Source organism: Dipodomys spectabilis, unplaced genomic scaffold (genome assembly GCF_019054845.1).
Source record: "Dipodomys spectabilis isolate Male_0828 unplaced genomic scaffold, ASM1905484v1 ptg000297l, whole genome shotgun sequence".
In the NCBI taxonomy this organism is placed as follows: domain Eukaryota; kingdom Metazoa; phylum Chordata; class Mammalia; order Rodentia; family Heteromyidae; genus Dipodomys; species Dipodomys spectabilis.
In genome coordinates this window covers 8187501-8206851 of record NW_024870974.1, presented here as the reverse complement: position 1 = coordinate 8206851, position 19351 = coordinate 8187501, and the positions used below count along the sequence as shown (strand labels likewise).

Sequence of the window (19351 nt, the reverse complement as noted above, 5' to 3'; positions counted from 1 at the left end):
ACAGTGTGGCAACCTGGTGTGCACTTGATGCTGTCAGCCTGCAGAGCATGAGCCAGGGGAGCCCAGCAGCTGCACCCCTAGGACTTGACATTTTAGGACCTATGACAGCTGACAAGGGGCAGGAACTTGCAAACAGCTGCAAGCAAGCCATGCCCAGGCCTATGCCCACCACATGCTGCTGAGGGGAGGGAGGGGGCGGGGCCGCTGCGCGCGCAGCAGGGGCAGGGCAGCACCCTGTGGGCTGCAGGAATGCAGGAAGTCAGTGGCAAGGCCCTTCTCCCACGGTAAAAGGAACCGTGACTGTCATCGAGCTCGATGCAGTGCAGGGTCTACTAACCTGAGCTTATTGCATCTGTCCTTGAGAACACCACCCACAAACTGCACCTGCCAACCTCCCAACACCCAACACCCCCATTTCCTCTTCAAAGCCCAAACCCCACACAATCAAGCCACCTCATCTAAAAAGACTCACACGATTAACAAGTTGTACCCCACTCCCAGCTAAGACCCCAGCGAGGAGATCTCCCGCGGGGCAAAGATGCCCCCCGACAAGCCGGGAGAAAAGCTGAATGGATCTGCATGCCTCAAGTCACCCCACAAGGCTGAAATGGGACCACAGCACGGGGGTCAAACCTTGCTGCTTCCATGTGTGGCCAAACCAGGGCCCGAAAAATGCCAAAACCTCTACCTAAAAGAAACAGAGCATCTGCAATGAGTGTAAAATGTCTTTCTGGCAGAAACTCAATATCCAGTTCCTTCATCTCTCTTCTTCCCAGAACCTCAGCTTCATTCAAGTGTAAAGATTCCAAGCTCCCAGCTTTCCAAGCTTGGGCTAGTTCATAGACATCCCCGGAAAGAGCAGCCCTTAGAAAGGGAAAGACCTGTTCAGAGAAGGCTTTGGGACCTCCCCTCTTCCCCCCACCCCCCACTCACACTCAGATGTCGATACCTGCGTGGGAAGTACAGCACCCCCTCGCCAGCCGGAAGTACACACATGAAGCTGAGGGCATCTTCTATGCAGGCACAAAGATACACCACATGGGGTTATCAGCAGCATGGATGGACTAGAGAAGAGCCCCCCTTCCCCGAGAACTTGCACACTGTTACACACCTACCCATGGAACCCGAGAGCTACACTTCAGGTCCTCAACACACTGAGGCCTTGAGTTACAAGGCTACTCATTAGCAGCCGGTATGTAGTTCACAGTGGTAGAATACATGAAGTCCTGAGTTCAAACCCCTACACCACACACACACACACACACACACACACACACACACAGTCCTTTAGCTCATCAGAGGTGTCAACATTTCCCCAGAGCAATTTATTCTGCACAGAACCCAGAACCCACACAAACAAATTCCACAGGGTTAAAGCACCTAACCACCTGATTTAACTCCATCCTTGTCTTGATGCTCATATGCCCATGTGCCTGTCTGTGTCCATATGGCCCTCTTGGTAAGGCAACTGTCTTGCTCAACTCAGGAGTGACCTCATTCGAGCTAATTACATTCACAATCATTTCCAAAAAGTGACCATGTGCTTTTTGGAAATGATCACAATCATTAAAAAAAAAAAAAAACAGAGCAGGTACTAGGAGGTTAGAACTTAAACACAGGAATTCCTGAAACACAATTCAATGCACAATGAATTGCCTTCCCACAATGAAATCACCATTTCCGTCATCTTTAAGATCAAGACTGAAGCTGCCTGTTACTACCTGTAATCCAAGCTAACTCAGATCCGAGGATCACAGTTCATTTTTTTTTTTTTGGGGGGGGGGGTCGGTCATGGGGCTTGAACTCTGGGCCTGGGCGCTGTCCATTAGCTCTTCAGCTCAAGGCTAGCGCTTTACATAGAGCCACGGTGCCACTTCTGGCTTTTTCTGTTTGTGTGGTGCTGAGAAATCAAACCCAGGGCCTCATGCATGCAAGGCAAGCACTCTACCACTGAGCCACCTTCCCAGCCCCCAAGATCACAGTTCAAAGCCAGCCCAAGCAGGAAAGTTTGTGAGACTGTTATCTCCAATTAGCCAGAAGTAGAGCCCTGGCTCAAGTGGTAGAAAACCAGCTTTGAGCCAAAATGCTAAAAGAATAGCACCTAGGTCAGCACACATAGACACACAGGGAGAGGAAGGGGTACAAACTCTGAGAGACAGGTACAAACTCTCAGATTAAACAAGCCTCCTGGGGACCCACATGGGGGTGTGTTCAGAGGGAATACAAGGAATGCTTCCTGTGTTTTGTATTTGGTCAAGACTGTTGTTTGTATGTAAAGACAGAGATGCAGCTCAGGACCCTGTGGTCCTGGGCCACACAAGCTCTTGGATTCCAGCGCATCAAGTGGTACCAAGGAGGAAGCAGAAGGCCATGCTCCAGTGATACCACCCAGAGGACACAGCGCCTCCTGCGGGGCCTTGTAGGAACTGCACCTGAGACTGGGTGCCAGGGCCCAGCAAGTACCTATGGCCACCCCGCCACCCCCAGTAAAACACCAGCCTGCCTGCAAGATCAGGAGCTTTCAGAAGCAAGCCACACAGTTGATACGAGTGGGGAAAAGGAATGAAGCTACCTGCCCTAAGCAGATAAGTTCAGATGGATAAGTTCAGGATTCTGCACCCTGCAAATGCCTCTTAGGTCGTTTGGGGTCCCTGAGAAAGTAACACACTCCAGCTCCAGTCAGCTGTAGTTCTCCATAGCTGACACTAGAGGGCAGGCCATGAAAACGTTCCTGTCCCAAATCAGGGGCTCCTCAAATCAGGGCCCTCCAAGCACTGTCTTGTTTGCAAGCTACTGTTTCTTTCCAGAGTCCATTTACACGGTGGAAAGCCAGCAAAAGGAGTCTACCCTTCTTCGCCTTGACCTTAGCCGGTGTTTCCAGAACACAAGGCACTGGCCAGGGCACTGGGCGTTTCATTTGGGTTAATAGATACCCAGGGGAGCTAATTATTGCTGTCATTGGTGTCAGGTTCACAAGAGATCTACCCAACACGAGCACTCCAGAGGTGAGTGTAATTCATTCCTCAAATTAGAAAAGTCCTTGAAACTGCAGTTTTATAAATTATTTGTAGCAACCTCCCCCAGTCCCCAGCAAAGGAAGGAAGGAAGGAAGGAAGGAAGGAAGGAAGGAAGGAAGGGAGGGAGGGAGGGAGGGAGGGGGAGGGAGGGAGGGAGGGAGGGAGGGAAGGGAACGAAGGGAGGAATGGAGGGAGGGAGGGAGGGAGGGAGGGAGGGAGGGGAATGAAGGGAGGAATGGAGGGAGGGAGGGAGGGAGGGAGGGAAGGAGGGAGGGGGGAAGAGGAAGGAGGGAGGGAAGGAAGGAACAAAGGAAGGGAGGGAGGGAAGGAGGGAGGGAAGAAGGGAAGGAGGGAGGGGGGAAGAGGAAGAAAGGAGGGAAGGAAGGAAGGAAGGGACAGAGGAAAAGAAAAAGGCTAGGGTGAGTGTAATGATTGTAAAGCTGGCTTGGCCCCCGGTTAGTCTGGCTTCTCTTTCTTGCTTGACGACCCAAGTCTGTTGTCTTCTGGCTGGTTTTTGTCACATGTGGATTTTCCACAGTTGGATCCTGCCCTGATGAAGCCAGCAGTGCTGTGTGCTCAAGGTGGCTCGGCCGTCCTTCTCCCTCCCTTGCCTGCTGGGAGTAGCTTGGAGAAGGAGCCCCAGCACCCGCTGCACAGGCTGCACAGGCTGGCCGGGAAGCTACAGGCCAGGGTTTATGGAGAGACTCCCACTCCTTGGAGGTCTGAACAGGATTTCCCTGGAGAAGGAGCGCGGGGTGGAACTAATGACAAAGATGGCTGGGGAGGGCCACCCAGGTCACTGGGCTCTGGTTCTCATTGTTCAGCCCGCTGGCTTCCCAGGGCCCAAGTCCAAGGGAGCCGGAAACAGGCCCTGAGAGAAGCTCCCCAGAACTTCTCAACGATCCTGTCCCTGCCCACACCAACACCCGCCAGGAATGATCAAATGTTCTGCATAATGAGCAAAAGCCAAGAGACGTGTTCAAGAGCTGGCTGGCGAAGGCGGGGTGGCGGGGGAGGGGGGGGGCAGTGGCAGGAAGAGAACTGAGAAGAAAGGTCTGGGTTTATTCCCTGTGAGAAGAAAGAGGCGGACTTTTCCAAGTACTTTGGGATGCACTGTGTGACTTTTTAATGACTCCATTCCCGCTGGAAAGCACCTCACATTTCTATATTATGGAATAATCCGTGGAGCAACAGAAATAAAAAGAAATGTAGTCGCCTCCTCCCCCTGAAGTCTACCAAGCTACACAGTGAAAAAACGTACCCGAGTTTTGAGTTCTTGTAGACAAAGCATCTTTTTGTCTTTAGAGCTATAATCTTTCCCTGTTGGCCAGTCCTTAAAGGCTAAAGAGAGTCAATGACCTCATGGAGATACTAAGTCTTTGTTTTATATATTTTTATATATATTTGATAATAAGTCTTACCTTCAATCCCCCATGATCAGTTTCCTCAAAAATCTAAACAATTCTTTGTGTTAAATAGGCAGGGAGGCCAGGTACTGGTGGCTCATGCCTGTAATCCTAGCTACTCAGGAGGCTCAGCTATGAGGACTGTGGTTGGAAGGCAACCCGGACAGGAAAGTCCGTGAGACTCTCATCTAAAATTAACCACTCAAAAATCAGTACTAGTGGCTCAAAGTAGTCGAATGCTAGTCTTGAGCAAAAGTGCTCAGGGACAGAACCCAGGCCCTGAGTTCAAGCCCCACTACCACACACACACACACACACACACACACACACACACACACACACACAGTAGGCAGAGAAATAAGACAAAATGTTTCTCAAACAATAAACACTGGGCACTGGGACATACTGTCAGGATCGGAGAACAGGGCTTATTTCTCTTTGATCCTTTGCAAAGTATTGAGAAGTGATACTTCATAACTGAAAGGCATTAAGTTGGTACTTTTCAAATGGGTCAAAATTCCTGCTTCAAGGAACTTTGAATAACTGGTTTTTAAATTTCTTTTTCTTCTTTCTCTTCTGGAGGGGCTGGTTCTGGGGCTTGAACTTGGCACTGTCCCTTAGCTCTTTCACTCAGAACTAGTGTTCTACTACTTGAGCCTCAGTTCCTCTTCTAGCTTTTTTGCGGGAAATTTAGTTGGAGAGAAGGATCTCATACACTTTCCTGCCTGGGCTGACTTTGAACCATCATTGTCAGATTTCAGCCTCCAGAGTAGCTAGAATTACAGGTGTAAGCCTACCAGCACCTGGCTTTGAGCAACTGTTTTCTTACTTTATTAATTTAATTTTTGTCAGTCATGGGGCCTGAACTTGGCCTGGGCACTGTCCCTCAGCTCTTCAGCTCAAGGCTAGTGCTCTACCACTTGAGCCACAGTGGCTTTTTCTGCTTATGTGGTGCTGAGGAATCGAACCCAGGGCTTCATGCATGCAAGGGAAGCACTCTACCATTGAGCCACCTTCCAGCTCCCACCTTTAAAAAAAAAAAGTAAACATAATCTGTCCATGGAAGCTTCAGAGAAAAAAAAAAGGCTCTTGCTCCAGGCTGCCAGTCTAGCACTGCAAAAGGCAAAGCCTGGGAATGTTTTACATGGTACTCAGGTGTCTGTAACCAGTGGGAGATAATCTTGGGGACAGAGCTCTCCGACAATAGGGTCTCTCTCTCATCAGCCTCACATTTCCCTCCACCACAAGGGTTTACCTCACCTTCTCCAAACTCAGAGGAAGGAATCAAAGCAGTACTTCCTCAAATCAAAGCCTGCTTTCCAGGACCACTTGGTCAGAAATGCAAATATTCCAGCCCTATCTCAATCTACATTACAAATCTTGGGGTATGGCAGGTGCCAGTAGCTCATGCCTGTAATGCCATCTACTTAGGATTGGAGGATTGGAGTTTGAAGCCAAACCCAGACACAAAAGTCTATAAGATTCTCATCTCCAATTGTCCAGCAAAAAGCTAGGAGTGGAGGTGTGGCTCAAGTGATAGTACACCAGCCTTGAGCATAAAAGCCAATCAAGAGCTTGAGGTCCTGAGTTCAAGTCTCACTACTGGCATAGAAAAGGGGAAAATAAAGTTCCTGGGGAGGGGAAAATGCCATCCTGTGAGTTGGTAGGACAGTAGAAAAGCACCGAATTAGGGAACTGCACAACATTCAGAGAGAAATAAGGACACGACTCCACGTAAGGTAGAACCAAGTTTATTAATGACAGCCTTTGATACAATCACTCTTGTGTAAAAAATAAAGGGCCATTAACTGGGAATTTAAAATTCACTGGGACTTGCCAATGTGTGGCCTTTCACTGGATATGCCGAAGGGTGGGGATCTTGCCTGATTCTGAATCAACTGGCCAGATGGCGTTCACTGGAGAATGAGGTAATTTAAAAAAAAACAAAACCAAAGTGCCAATGGGTCACGAGGGAAGGAAATCACATGACCACAGGTGTGGTAAGACCATCTATCTCTAGGTACACAGAGACAAAACACACACATGCAGAGTCACACACACACACACACACACACACACACACACACACACACACACACACACACACACACACAGAGGGGAGACGAGATTTTAAAAGAATTTCTGACCTTTCTCTAAGCGGACTGACACATTCATCAGTCTACAGGGCTGAAATGGCAAACTGGGCTAAACTTCCACAAGAGCATTAGCTGGCTGTCCAGTTATGTGCTGGCAGACGCGTCACCAGAGTCAGATAGGCTTGTGGGTTTCCCAGTGTGGTGCAGACTGAGATTGGAGAGCCAAGTCCTGGATGCCAGCTAGACTGCAATCTGGAGGGCGGAGTCAAAGCTGGCCCCACCCCCTCGGGAGTGGGGGTCAGGGGCAGCAGCACCTGGAGGGCTGGGTTTCCTGCCTTGTGTCCCTCCCTCCCGGGCACCTTTACTCTGGTACCTCACACTCCTTTCTGGAGTATTTGTGCTTTGTCACCATCCTGATGGCCAGGTTGCAACTGCAGGAAGGAAGGGACTCCAGACATGCACAATTATGCTTGCTTAAGAAAACTGAAACTGCAAGAAGTAGTAGAAGAAAAACCCCATTGAGCAGCTTTCTGATGGTGACAACCATTTTTGGAATTGGGTCTAACTCCATTTAAACAGGAAGACGAGGAAAGTATAGATGCCAGCAAGCTGGAACCTGGAAGAGACAGTCCAGCCCATAGTATTTGCTATGGTAACAGCTGATCTCTGGGACAACATGCCACAACCTTCCAAAGCTGTGAACTGAAGGAATTGAACAGCCACCAACTTTAAAATATATATATATATCTGTAGTAAAGATGACAGGAAAGGGAGAGGGTGGATTCAGATTCACAGATCATGCAGGGAAAGAGTAGACAGAAACAATTCATCCCGATTGTTCAGGGTGAGGAAGCAAACATTTCAAAATTTAACAGGGCCTGGATCATAACCTTTGCCTTTGGGAGACAGAAACCCAAACAAAACACAACCCAGAGGATGCCAGGGTTTCCAAAGCCTCCAGCCCCTAATTTTGGTGGGGTTGAGGGTGGGGACGGTGAGGGAAGAATTATGAATACCTCTCATGAAGCTCCATTTTGTGGATTCCACGGATTGGTAAAGTTCAGGCTTACTTAGAAAAAAAAAAACTCCGTTCTTCTCAAATATGGCATCATGAAGTCTCCAACCCCCTCGCTGGAGTCCGCGTGGGAAAACACAACTTCTGTTGGTGATGAGACGCTCCACCATGGTCCTTCCACGCGTATGCCCCCCACATCGCCTGCTCAGGCCGGTTCCCGGAGCTCAGCCCAAGGGCAAGCTGCTGACACTTCCAACAGTTCCTTGAGATGCATACAGCAGGATTCGAACACACCGCTGCCCTCCCAGGGAAAAGGGTTGATGAGTCTTAACTAAGATGTGTCTTTCTGTCCATCCCTCCACCAGGGCAGAAATCCCTCTCGCTGCTCGTCACAGTACTGAGATGGAGGACACGGATGGATGCTCCACAAATCTAAGTACATGTGATGTCCCCCTGACCCCTGTTCCCCTCTTTCTTTCTTTCTTTTCCCTTTAGCCTACGCATCATCCATCCATCCATCAATTCATGGCTACAGTAGAGACTCACAGGCAATGACTTGCATACTGGTTATTTCTTTTTGTTTTCGTTTGTTTTGTTCTTTAATCTGTCAGTGAGCAGCATTTCCCAGTCCCCCCTCCCCACCAGAAAGGATTTCTTGGCAGCTCCATCGAGTGAGATTGCAGGACACCTCTGTGATGAGGTCTCTGCAGCATGGCTAGGAGTCCGGCTCGAGGAGGGTCAGGAAGGCTGGCTCCATGCAGTGTCTTGCAGCAGCTGGGCCAAGGCGATACCAGCTCTACCAGCTCGCCCGGACGGCTTCGATATCACTCACCAAATTCTGGGCCAGACATATCCCGAAAATCTGACAAAGGCAAGAAAACAGTCAAACAGTGTTCCTTCCTTGCACTTCTCCTTGGCTTTTTCTTTCTTTCTTTCTTTCTTTCATTCTTTCTTTTTTGTCGGTCGTGGGGCTTGAACTCTGGGCCTGGGCACCCTCAGCTCTTCTAGCGCTCTCCCACTTGAGCTACAGCGCCACTTCCGGTTTTCTGGTGGTTTATTGGAGATAGGAGTCTCACGGTCTCTCCTGCCCGGGCTGGCTTTGAACTGTGATCCTCAGATCTCAGCCTCCTGAGTAGCTAGGATTACAGGCGTGAGCCACCAGCACCCGGCCTTTCTTTCTTTCTTTCCTTCCTTTCCTCTCTCTCTCTCTCTCTTCCTCTCTCTCTCTCTCTCTCTTTCTTGCACTAGGGTTTAGAATTCTGGTCCTCCTAATTGCTAAGCAGACGCTCTACTCCCTGAGTGACATTCCCAAGCCCTTTTTGTGCTTTAGTTATTTTCAGGTAGGATCTTACTTTTTTTTTTCCTCCTGGAGCCATCTTAGACTGAGAGCCTTTTACTTGTGCCTGCTAAGTCATTGAGATTACAGGTACAGACCCCTATTCCCAGCTTGATAATCGAGATGGGGGGGTCTCGCTAACTTTTTGCCAGGGTAGGTATACAGCTGCAAACTGCCTGATCTCCACCTCTCAAGTAAGTGTAATCTGATTTTTAAAAATTGAAATACAATCCATGTACAATAAAATGCCTCTTGACATGTGAATTATTTACTGGGGTTTCAGTATGTTCTAAAGCTATGCAGCCATCATGACGACTAATGGCAGAACATTTTCATAGTCTCCAAACTGAACTCTGTGCCAAAGAGCAGCCGTTACTACCCTCAACAGCCCTGGAAACCAGCAAACTTCCTCCCGCCCTCCCTATTTCTCTCCCTCCCTCCCTTCCTTCCCTTTCCTTCCTCCCTTTTCTTCCTTCCTTCTTTCTCATTCTTCCTTTCTCCTTTTCTTTCTTCCTCCTCCTTCCTTCCTTCCTTCCTTCCTTCCTTCCTTCCTTCCTTCCTTCCTCACTCACTTTTTCTTTCCTACTTTCTCTTTCTCTTCCTCTCTTTCTCTTTCTCTCTCCTTCCTTCCTTCCTTCTTCCTTTCTTTCTTTCTTGCTTCTTTCTTTCTTCTTTCTCTTTCTTTCTCCTTCCTTCCTTCCTTTCTTTCTTTCTTTCTTTCTTTTTCTCTTTCTTCTCTCTTTTCCTTTTCTTTGTGCTAGTACTACAGCTTGGACTCAGGGCCTGGGCAATATCCCTTAGTTTTTCCATTCAAGGCTGGTACTCTACCACTTGAGCTATAGCTCTGGGTCTGGCTTTTTGCTGGTTAACTAAAGATAAGAGTCTCTCACATTTGTCTGCCTAAACTGGCTTCTAACTATGATCCTCACATCTCAGTCTCTCCTAAGTAGACAGGTGTATAGATGTGAGCCCAACACCAGGTCTCATTTCTTTCAATTACCTATCCGTGACCCTTCAAGAGAAGTTTCCCACCAACCACAGGAAGAGTCCAACTCCTGACACTGCCTAGGAGAAAATGTGGGTACCCTTCCCTTGCTAGCAGGCTTGATCAGAGATTAAAAGGGGTATATCATCTGTATAACTCCCAAAGGCCTTAACTTGTCACTGAGCTCTATGCTGACTTATCACAAGAAACAATGGAAGACCAGCTAGCAAAGAGTGACCCAAATTATTGTCTCCATCTTGAAAAGGAAAATAAAGTTTCTTAAAGTATTTCAGGATCTAAAATCACATCTTTAATAAAACACACATCAAATTCTCCAACCCTTCAACCCTTTCATGTGTCTTCAATGCAATGATGCTAAGGTGACCCAAAGCTCTGGGCCTGGGAAGACTTCCCCTAGGGCAGCAATGCCCCAGGAGACCAGAGAGGATTCTGGTCTTACCTGCAGCAATGCAATGCCTATGAAAATCCCAGCCACGATGGTCAAATTGTCCTGCAGCCACTTCTCAAACTGGGGCACACAGCCTTTTGTGTAGATTACAATCTGCTGGTCCACTTCCTTCACAAGAGGAGAGCAGAGAGGAGTTACCCATTTGTCACCATGACAACCGGAAGGTCCTCCAAACACCCCGTTGTGCTAAGTCACAGGCTGAGCCCACACTTACTGGTTTTTGCCTGGCATCATAACCACACTGAGTGTTGATGACATCTTCCTGGGGGAAGAAGAAAGACAGAAAAGTGAAATTCACTCCTGCTAAAGAAAGTCCATCCATCCATCCATCCATTCATACCAGCCCATTCTGTAAAGTGGAGGCAGTTAAGATAAAACACAGGGGCCCAAGGTCTATGTTCAACACTTTAGCTATGCACACCATATACATACTGTTATACTCCTCAGAAGTAATTATTAAAATACGTCTTGGACGAAAGAAAATCAGAGCTTTGGGAGGGGTAGGGGGGTGGATGTCAGAGGATGTAAGAGGCTCAAGATTCAACCTCAAGAAATTTATGGGGTTTAGGGAACAAGGGACAAAAAACCCACACACTTAAAGAACACAATGACTATCTTCATATATGAAGTTCTGCAAGAGACTTTTACTGCTTCAGATGGTGCTGGGTTTGCACAGGAGATCTTTCATGGTTTCTCTACAGCTTTCTGTATTCATTGCATGGTTTTTCAAGGAGAATGTTCTGCTTTGAGTCATTACTCTTCAGACTCTTCTGGTTTTCCTGATACAGGGCAGGAACAAGAGGTAGGGAGCAAGGTGTGCTACCTGCTGGGCAGGCTGTTAGCTGTGTGTCCTCTCCTCTCTGCGCTCCTCTCTGAGGAGCCAGAACTGAGCCAGTGGGACAGGAATCAGGGCAAGGGAGGAAAGCCCTCATGGTTCTAAGTTTTCTGGACAAGAACAGAAGCGGCCCAGTTGGCTGCTGGGACAGATGGCCTGAAGGAATTTCCCAGGCCCTACCTTGCAGGAAGAGCTGCGGTACTCACCTGCCCAGCTGAGCTCTGCTCATGAAGATGGGGTAGGCAGGGGAGAACACTGGGGCCTGAAGGGCCAGAGAGAGGAGGAAGCATCTAGAAGGGCTCAAAGCTAGGGGCATGCAAGGCGCCTTTCACCTAGTTGATGTTAACCCTTCTGAAGCTTACAAGAGCTGAGTTTTCCACCGTGTGGTATGAAGCTAATCCTACATGAGAACAGCTTGTGAACAACCTGTATGTGATATCTTTTGCAAAATAAAAACACCAACTGCATTAGTGTGGTCAGGATGACATCCTCGAGTCTGGGTACCAGTGGTCTGAGGTAAGGGGTCTACTTCAGCAGAGTCACACATCCTTCCCCTACTTTATGTCTGTGCCCAGAACACAACAGGAAGAAATGGGTCACCCAGCCCAGGCCAAGACAGAGCTCACATGCGAACCTGACCACATCATAAAGAAGGGGAAGAAGGGACACGGACCGGCGGCGGCCCACGCTGGCTCTGAGCTCCATCGCTGGGGAGCAGCTGGAGCTAGGTAGAGTTATTTATGCTTTATGTACCTTGGTGTCTTCACCTCCAGAGGGAAACTAATGAAGGTATCTGTTGCTAGGAATGTTCTAGTGGGCTAGCTCATATAAAGGCAGAACAGCGTTGCTGCCTAAAAGCCAGGCAATGATTTTTGTTCTTCTTTTGTGTTGGTCCTAGGGCTTGAACTCAGGGCCTGGATCCTGTCCCTTCGCTTTTTCTCTCATGGCTAGCACTCTCCCATTTGAGCCACTTCCAGCTTTTAAGTGGTTTACCGGAGATAAGCATTTCAGGATTTTCTTGCCTGGGCTAGCTTCAAACCCTGATCCTCAGATCCCAGGCTCCTATGTAGCTAGGATGTTACGCCTGAGCCACCGGTGCTCAGCTTAAGCCAGTGATCTCGCTCCCACTTGGAAGATGGAAGCACTGTCCCCACCCCAGGAAGTACAAGTGGGCACCAGCAGGTAAGAAGAGGTTTCCTGCACACAATCCTCTGCCCATTCCCTTCCCTCCCATGCTGAGCGTGACCCAGGAGGAGGCCTTGTGAGCTGACAGTTGGGTCACTTACTGCGGGATCTTTAGTACAGCAAGAGAATGGCACGCCACATCGCTCTCGACTTGCATTGGAATCTGTGCAATTGAAGTAAATATTTAGGTTCCAATCATCAGCTCCAAAAGCCCCACAGCACTGCCACTAGAGCAAACAGGACACAATTAGAAGAGCTCCCCTGGGAGCCGCCAGGCACCCACGCACCCACCCACCACAACCACACATAGCTCCTGCCCCTGCTACCCCCCAACCCTCCTCTTCCTCCTCCTCTTCTTCCCCCTCCTCCTCTGAACTACTTGCAGCCAAACACAAAATGGCCCTTGTAATTAAGGCTGAAGGTGTGTAAAGATGTTTGGCATGTGACTTAAGCCACAGATAAGACCGTGGATGGTCGGGGGAGGGAGAAGAGGGGGTACGGCAGGGCTGAATGGAAGAAGATCTGTTTGACTTGGGTTCAGCTAAAAGGACTAAACCAGGCAGCAGTCATGGCCAAAGGAGGCAACTGAGTTTCACGTCTTCACCTCCACATTTCAGTGATTCTTAAGATTAATTGAAGTCTAATAGATACACAATAAACATTTTTGGGGGGGAGGAACAGTACTGGAGTTTGAACTCTTGAGTTTCACACTCATCACTTGAGCTATGTCTCCAGCCCTTTTTGCTCTAGTCTAGCTTTTTTGTTCCAGCTACCCTGAACACTATCCTATTTGTGCTTCCTGCTGGTGTGACAGGCAGCCTTTTCTGTTGACTTAGGGGTCTTGAAAATTCTTTGCCCAGGCTGGACTGGGACAGAAATCTTCCCGATCATCTGAGTGGCTGACAGATGTATACCATCACCATGCTCAGCTAGCTATTGGTTACGATAGGATCTCACAAACTTTTTGCTTTGGCTGTCTTCAAACCATGATTCCAATTTCTGCTTCCCAAGTAGCTAGGATTACAAGTAGGAGCAACCATATTTGGCCAAACTACACATTTTTTAAGTACATAATTTAGTAAGTTATAGTACATGTAGACACACACACACACACACACACACACACACATCCCTCTCCTACCATCTCTTTGTATTTTGGGGAATTAGATAAAGCACTTGCTTTGCATGTACCAGGCATTGGGCTCCATGCCCAGCACCACACACATACACACAAACAAATAAAAACCCATAGTTGAACATACTCATTACCCTAAATTTTTAGAAGCTTACTTCAAATACATTTGCTTCTCTACTTAATCTTTTAAAAAACCAAGAACACGTGTTTCAATTTCAGCTTTCAAAAGTCAGTTATCTAATTCACATCTAATCAAACGAGCTGGTAAATTTAGTGGGCCTTAAAGTGGGGACTAATTATGGTGATTCCATTAACCCTTACCTCATTTACCTGGGAGAAATAGATATTTGCATATAAATATAACACATTAATAGGAACATTAATATATTATCCATATATTAACTATGCTAATATATTAATATTATATATATTTGTGCTAATTCTGGGGCTTGAAGACAGGGTCTGAGTACTCTTCCTTAGCTTTTTTGCTCAAGGTTGAGCCACACCCTCACTTCTGGCTTTTTGGTGGCTCATTGGAGGTAAGAGTCTCATCACCTTTTCCACCCTGGCTGGCTTTGAACTGCAATCCTCAGATCTTAGCCTCCTGAGTAGTGAGGATTATAGGCGTGAGCCACCAGCGCCCGGCCACCCCTTGAGTATTTTAAGGCTTGAAGGACCAATGGTTATTTGAAAACATAAAAACCCAGGAGAGTAAAACCCAGTCACATGAAGGAACAGCATTTGTGAGCAGAGCAGACAGCATTTCCAGAAGACGTGGGGACGCATGCTCAGCAGACTCATCTGGTCCTCTGCAGGCTGGGCTGTGCATCTTTAGCTTTGTCTGCAAAGCCCCACCAGATTTGTCATGCAAATCAGTCAGGAAAAATACATGGGAAGTTGTGAGCTCGCATCTATTATGACCTAACAAATCAGTGAAGTCTGCTGAGGAGATGAAACAAGGCTTAATTTCACACCTGAGGTACAGCTGACTGCAGACAACCAGGGCTGCCACTGAACAAAAACTGACACAACTCAGCGGAAGTTCAGCACCTGGGCTGGGTTGAGCGGCTTTACTAAAGGCGGCCCTGGTCACTCTGGAGAATGGTCTGCTTCAAAGTTGGCCATTGGTCCCTGCACGTCTGTCTGCTCTCCATCCCGCAGTGTGCATTAATCAAGTGTGCTCAGATTACCTGATTCTCATATATTTTAAAAAGGTAAACAGTGTAAGTTTATTTGAAAGAGAAAGAAAAGTCTCAACAGGAAACGAGCGAGGCTCTCCAAAGGGGAGGGGTCCCACAGAGGGGTCTGTGACCCAAGTTTGTTTTTGTCGTTCATGGGGCTTAAACTCAGGGCCTGGGTGCTGAGCCTGAGCTTTTTCATTCAAGGCTAGCACTCTACCACTTTGAGCCCCAGCTCCTCTTCTGGTTTTCTGGGGGGTTAATGAGCATCTCATGGACTTTCCTGCTCTGGCTGGCTTCAAATCACTACTCAGCCTCCTGAGTAGCCAGGATTATAGCTGTGAGCCACGAGTGCCCGGCCTGGTACCCAGGGCAGATATATTCACAACTGCTCATTTGTAGAGCAATGATACCTCAGGCCTAATAGGAAAGTCTGTTCACTTGTGCAAATGTAATAACATCACTATTGTTATTTTCATTTTACTGCTGGGAGAACAGGCCGAGGAGCTGCTAGTCCAGGGGCACTGAGACCCAGTGTCTCCTAGTCCCGGGTTGATATAACTTCGCCTACGATAGGCCATGGGTCATCTGTAAACAATGCTAGTAGACCCAGCGCAGGGGCCAGCCCCTGTCAGGTAGACCAGATCCCTGGGGTTAAGCAGCAGTAAGCCTTAGGAATTTTGATTTTAGCTCCACATTCATATTCTAGGAACTTTCTGGGTGAATGTCTAGAAGGTTACTCAAAGAGGTACAAGGAAGAATTCATAATATAAGTTCATAATAAAAGAAAACTTGAAACCTATACAAAAACAATGTTCTTCAAGAGCTGAGTTTTTAAAAAGGAAAGAAAAAGAAGAGCTCATTCCTGTAATCTTCGCTGTTCAGGAGGCTGAGATCTGAGAATTGTGGTTTGAATCCAACCAGAGCAGGAAAGTCTATGAGACTTATCTCCAAACTGCATATGGAGGTGTGGTTCAAATGGTAGAGTGCCAGCCTTGAGTGGAAAAAGTTAAGTGACAGTGCCCAAGGCTCTGAGTTCAAGTTCCAGTACCAGAACATAAAAAGGGGTGGAGGGTGAGTGGGTACCACGACTATAACCTTTCTGCCCCAGAGTTTTCATTTTCTTTCCTCTAATTGAACACAAATAGAAACGAAACAGATATAATTCCTGGAAGTCATACAGCAAATGAGCCAAATGTTAACCAAGCAAACAAACTCTCCCCATATTGCAGAATGGCCTCAGGCAGTTTCCAAAATGCAGAAGCCAAAGGCACAATGGGTCATCCTGTAGAGAAGACTTTTTCCACTGGAAAATAAACTCAATTGAAACTTACATATTCCTGAGTGAAGTCTATGAGGTTCTGCAAGTCAATGTCATCTCTGTATGCTCTGATGTTGTTGTTTATAAAGAAATACAGCTGGTCTTTGATCCAGTCTTTGAAAACAAATGCCAAAACCCCAGCAGTGAGCTCCAGGAAGAAAATAATTCCAAGGAACACAGAAAACTAAGAGAAAAGACAGATACACAGAACAGTGAGTAGGGCAGCCCGTTCTGATCAGATGTGTTACTGGTTTTTGTCTAAAGAGATTGGTAATTACATTCGGTGATTGCATACACGCAAAGCAGATAATCTTCAGTTGCTTCAGATTTGCTAATAGAATATTACACTTCAAGAAAGGATTTTTAAGAATTAAGAAAAAAAGTCATTTCATAATCACATTTTAGGTCTCTGGTGTTCCATTTGATAATTAACCAACAAAGCCCAAAGCAAACACAAATAATAGGAATTTCTCATTAGAACCACATTAAAGCCTAATGAATTGCCTGTGATTAATAAACTGGTATACACAGAACAATGACCTGCCCCTCTATCTACCAAGCCTTTTCCTAGCTTGAAAGATAGATCATCCAGTATTTTACAGTCGCCTGTCATTTCTTTCTGTGCCCTTGCTTCTCTACATAATATATCCCTTTTCTAGAAATAAAACAACGGTCAGGCATTAAAACTGCTTCAGTTTGGTCTTCATACCTACCATACAGTGTAAAAGATCCATGCCCTGTGGAGGAAGAGATGATTGACACAGGAATAAGGCCCAGTCGTGAGGATTTCTGGGGAATGATAGCTGCACTCACCTTCCTCCAGGAAGCCCTGAGCTAAGGAAATGTGTTAAATAACATCAAACTGAAGCCAGGCACCACTAGAATCCTAGTAACTCAGGAGGCTGAGATCTGAGGATGGAGGCTCAAAGTCAGCCTGGAAAGTCTATGATACGCTTATTTCCAATTAATCAGCAAAAAGCTGGAAGTGACGCTGTGGCTCAAGTGGTACAGCATCAGCCTTAGCAAAAATGCTAAGGGACAGCACCCAGGTCTGGAGTTCAAACCTTAGTACTGGTGCAAGTGCACACATGCATGTGCACACACACACACACACACACACACACACACACACACACACACACACACACACACCTCAAAATGCAGCTGAAGGGAGCCTTCTGGCTAAGGCAGGTAATGGGAGTTAAGGAGTAGAGTCAGTAAGGCGCTGTGATGGTTTCTCAGAACTCAAGACATTTCCCTGTACCCAGGAGCCTCCTGCAGACAGATTTTCTAGGTCGTGTTTCCTGTTCCTGCCCCAGGTTCTTCTCACCTCCTACCTTTCTCATCACCACCCCCTCCACCAATATCTCTGCTAAAATAGAGAGGCGAAGCTGTGAAAATCCACGGGCCCACTGCAGTGGGCCAAGTCTTCTTTCCGGTGACAATTTCTGGTGACTGGGTCACACCCACTGAGACAGAGAGGGTTCAGGCAATGTGTGGTTTTAATAGTCAGCTACAGACCAGGTAGCCCACCAAATGTACGGGGGGTGGAGGAGAGAAAGGGGGGAGTCGGAAGGGAAGGTCCCAATGGAACATCACAGTTGCTCATTTAATTTTTTTCCAAATGTATTCATCAGTAAATGTCTTGTAAATGCCCAAGTAGTCAGGCTGTGTGGAAAGGTGGGCTTCGCAGCAAATGAGGATGAGGATGACCACCTCATCCTTTATGCCTACAAAGATCTTAGCCTTAAGTGACTGGGGTGGAGGGGACAGTGGGTGGAGCCAACAGTGCTGAAATCTACAATGCAAAGTACCTCCTACACAGGGTGGGAGGAAGGCCAGTAGGAAATCAGAGCCAGCTCTTCAGGAACCCACAGAACTCCTGCTCTTCTGCCCTAGATTTGTCTGCTGGAAATAAGAATTTAAATAGTTCTTAATGATCATTGGCAGTACCGATTATTTCAAAGGAAGGTAAATCTAGAAAAATGAACAGGGGGGGGGGGAAATCACATCCCTTCTGTTCAATACCTGTTCCTCCTAGACTAAAATGATTCTCTCCATGTGAGTGCCCTCCAGAAGTGTGGAAGTTCAAGTTCCCCTACAACAGGGATGATGAACTCACAGGTAGCACGCACATATGAGAAGTCCCACAAAGGCTTTCATTAGATTGTTCTTGCTTCCATCAAAGTTAGGTAAGTCCACTTTCTGGTACTGGGGAATTTTCTCCTGGTATATCATGTACAGATTAAACAAATGGAATTCAAATTTAATCAATTCCAATATTTGGGAGAAGCCTTCCATGCCTGGGCCTTGAGAGCTATGTCTCCAGCTTGAGAAGATCTAGGATGTGGTGCACAGACTTCTACAGGACCTGGAACCAGCCGGAAGTATGCGTGTTAGCTCTGGGACTTCCTCCGTCATTCTCTCTCAAGCTTCTAAAGCCATGGTGACATTTATGTCTCTCGTATCTAGTAGCTCTGGGTCAGGAACTGTTCTAGGTCCGTTTTTATTCGTTGTATTAAACATAGAGAGGCCATTAGAAATATTCACTCATGTATTTTAAAGCCACATGAGGACATACTTCTTTTCATTTTGAAAACTGCAGTTTATAAAATAACTACACATGAGGGAGTATGGAAGTTGCGTTGGTCTTAAAGTAGGAGATGCATGTTATTGGGAAGGGTGTGTGTGTGTGTGTGTGTGTGTGTAAAAGGCAGGTAAAGTAGGCAGAGCCTTGGGAGACATAAGCCCATAGACACAGACAACAATACCCCTCATCACTCACTAAACTTTCCTAAGACAAAGCAGCTCTGGGTGTTCCCTGTACACAACTCACATGAACTTCCAGGGTAATGGCCTCCCAAACTTTCTGAGCCAGAATCACCCCAATTCAAAATGGGCTGTTCTGTGAGAAGCCCAGGGACTCCTCTTCCTAGGGATGATTAAAAACTGGTGTCAGAGGACAAGGTAGCGAAGCTGGGGCAGACACACACACACACACACACACACACACACACACACACACACACAGAGCTGTGGGGATGAGCTCCAGGACAGGCTTTAGCTTTCAATGAGAATGGCCCTGGATGATGTTCTGTCAGCAAGTTGGAAGTGATTCCAGTAATAGGGAGAAGGCTACGAACACTGCTCTCTGGAAATTCTGTGTCTTGTTCTATTCTATAGACTATTACCTGTGTAGCTATGACTGTGTACATAGGAGAGAGAGAAGAATCCCTTAGAAAAGAAATACACATGCACGAGCACGCACATGCAGACACACACACAGACCTTAGTCCTAATGCTACTTTAGGAACTAGAAGGCAAACTTGTGTTGCACAAAATCTCTATGGATAGCAAGAGGCGGGTGCTACTT

General features: G+C 47.1%; 1 protein-coding gene across 2 annotated transcripts in view; it reads right to left on the bottom strand.

The window, feature by feature from the left end:
• Tspan5 (tetraspanin 5) overlaps positions 1–19351 on the bottom strand; it is a 161967-nt gene that overhangs the window by 10768 nt on the left and 131848 nt on the right. The window contains exons 4-8 of one of the 2 annotated variants that reach the window (XR_006151075.1): positions 15992–16162; positions 12446–12571; positions 10539–10586; positions 10316–10432; positions 8035–8396 (exon numbers count right to left, since the gene is read on the bottom strand). Coding sequence is in view for 1 of the 2 variants with exons in the window: in XM_042701585.1 (XP_042557519.1) it covers positions 8331–8396; positions 10316–10432; positions 10539–10586; positions 12446–12571; positions 15992–16162 (528 nt within the window). In the remaining variant the exon portion in view is untranslated. Of the gene's footprint in view, positions 1–6158; positions 8397–10315; positions 10433–10538; positions 10587–12445; positions 12572–15991; positions 16163–19351 lie in introns of those variants that run through there. The other variant, XM_042701585.1, reaches the window with a different exon arrangement.